Raw genomic sequence first — 1654 nt, 5'->3', positions numbered from 1 at the left:
ACAATAGCAGTCAGGTCCCTCACGGCACGTGAATCAATCTCTTTCACACGCGGTTCTCGTATTCCCCAAAGATCCCCCAAAATAACTAAGAAAGAACGTAAGTCCTAATGAGTGGGCAAGGTGGTGAAAACACTTCTGGTTGTCACTTAATTCTTGACGTGCACCCCAGTTCGATGTCAGCCCATCTCACCTAATATATTAGCAAGAGAGCACATACCTTATGTCATCAGATGCTGGTGTGTGCACCATCGCAGTACGGTGGTTTCTTTGTCTGCTTGCAGCCGCAAAGGTAAGCCTTCTCGGTCTTGGCAGCAGTAAACGCCATGGGCTTCAGCTGGGTCTTGTGCTCCTCGTTGTATGGCTGGNGTCTGCTTGCAGCCGCAAAGGTAAGCCTTCTCGGTCTTGGCAGCAGTAAACGCCATGGGCTTCAGCTGGGTCTTGTGCTCCTCGTTGTATGCCTGGTGGGCACCGTCGCAGAAGGGCTGGTTCTTGCTGAGGCCACAGGTGCACCAGTAGTATTCCTTGCCCGCCACCACATCGACACCGTACGGTGCCTTCTGCGGGACGGCAACGTGCGTCTTGATGGCGTATGCTGCTGTGTCAGGCATGGTGGTTGTTGGTCTTTGTAAAAGCGTATGCTGTGTCTGCACAAAAAACAAAAGCAGCACGGAAAGGAGGAAAGACAGCAGTCTGACAAGCACACATGCTGGCTACTGTGTCGAGCTCATTGCCTGCTTTGCGCAAGAGGTGTGGCGGCAGTAGGCATTCCGGCATATTCCACACCCTCACTGCAACACTCTTCACACAGCCGCCAGCGGATCAGCCACGCCCAGCAACGAGAGCCCCCGCGCCACATTCGCCGTCAGGCCCGACACAAACGCAGCGGTCCGCGCGGCGCGGCGAGAGGGGCGTGACTGTGCACAGCCGGCACTGCTGCCCCTGCTGGTGCTCCGCTGGGAGGAACCGCACGGCCCCCTCTGCCTCAGCCCAGCAGCAGCAGCAAGCGAGGAGAGCACATCAAAAAAGAGCAAACCGCCATTCCACGACGGCAGTGGGACGAATCCTCCGATCCTCGCGTCATGCCAAGAAGAGACCACGCACTTCCCAGCAGCACGGTGTGCCACGGCGCCCCCGAGGAAGTGCGTGTCTCCTCCGGGCAACCTGCAACAGCCCAGGGCAACCAGCTGGCACCTGGGCGACGACGCAGTGCACAGTCAATGCCAGTTGCAGCACCGATTAAACGGCTCCAACGAGCCACTCAAGGCTGATACCGATAGACCACGCCGTGTGCCGCAACGTCCTCCCCCCGCCCACTTCCAACCAGCAGGAGGGTTGCATGCAAGGACAAGAACACACCTATCCCACACACATACACACGTACCGCATCATCGTTGCTACTGCTGCTGAGGCCAGCTTCCTTCCAGAAAGATAGCACAGATGGGGAAAAGAACGGTTCGACGTTCCACAATAGCAGTCAGGTCCCTCACGGCACGTGAATCAATCTCTTTCACACGCGGTTCTCGTATTCCCCAAAGATCCCCCAAAATAACTAAGAAAAAACGTAAGTCCTAATGAGTGGGCAAGGTGGTGAAAACACTTCTTGCTGCCACTTAATTCTTGACGTGCACCCCAGTTCGATGTCAGCCCATCTCAC

The 1654-nt window shown here is 56.3% G+C and overlaps 1 protein-coding gene across 1 annotated transcript; it reads right to left on the bottom strand.

The window, feature by feature from the left end:
• Positions 1-218: 218 nt before the first annotated feature.
• DQ04_19451000 (glutamate synthase domain protein) lies at positions 219-608 on the bottom strand (the record flags this gene model as incomplete). The annotated part of the gene is made up of 1 exon (XM_009317820.1): positions 219-608. The coding sequence occupies one exon, from the start codon at positions 606-608 to the stop codon at positions 219-221; it is 390 nt and encodes a 129-aa protein (XP_009316095.1).
• Between the last annotated feature and the right edge of the window lie 1046 nt (positions 609-1654).

The sequence above is a fragment of the Trypanosoma grayi genome (assembly GCF_000691245.1).
Source record: "Trypanosoma grayi strain ANR4 Tgr_1945_V1, whole genome shotgun sequence".
Taxonomy (NCBI): domain Eukaryota; phylum Euglenozoa; class Kinetoplastea; order Trypanosomatida; family Trypanosomatidae; genus Trypanosoma; species Trypanosoma grayi.
Note: the sequence above shows the minus strand (reverse complement) of the source record. Positions and strands in the feature narration are given on the sequence as shown.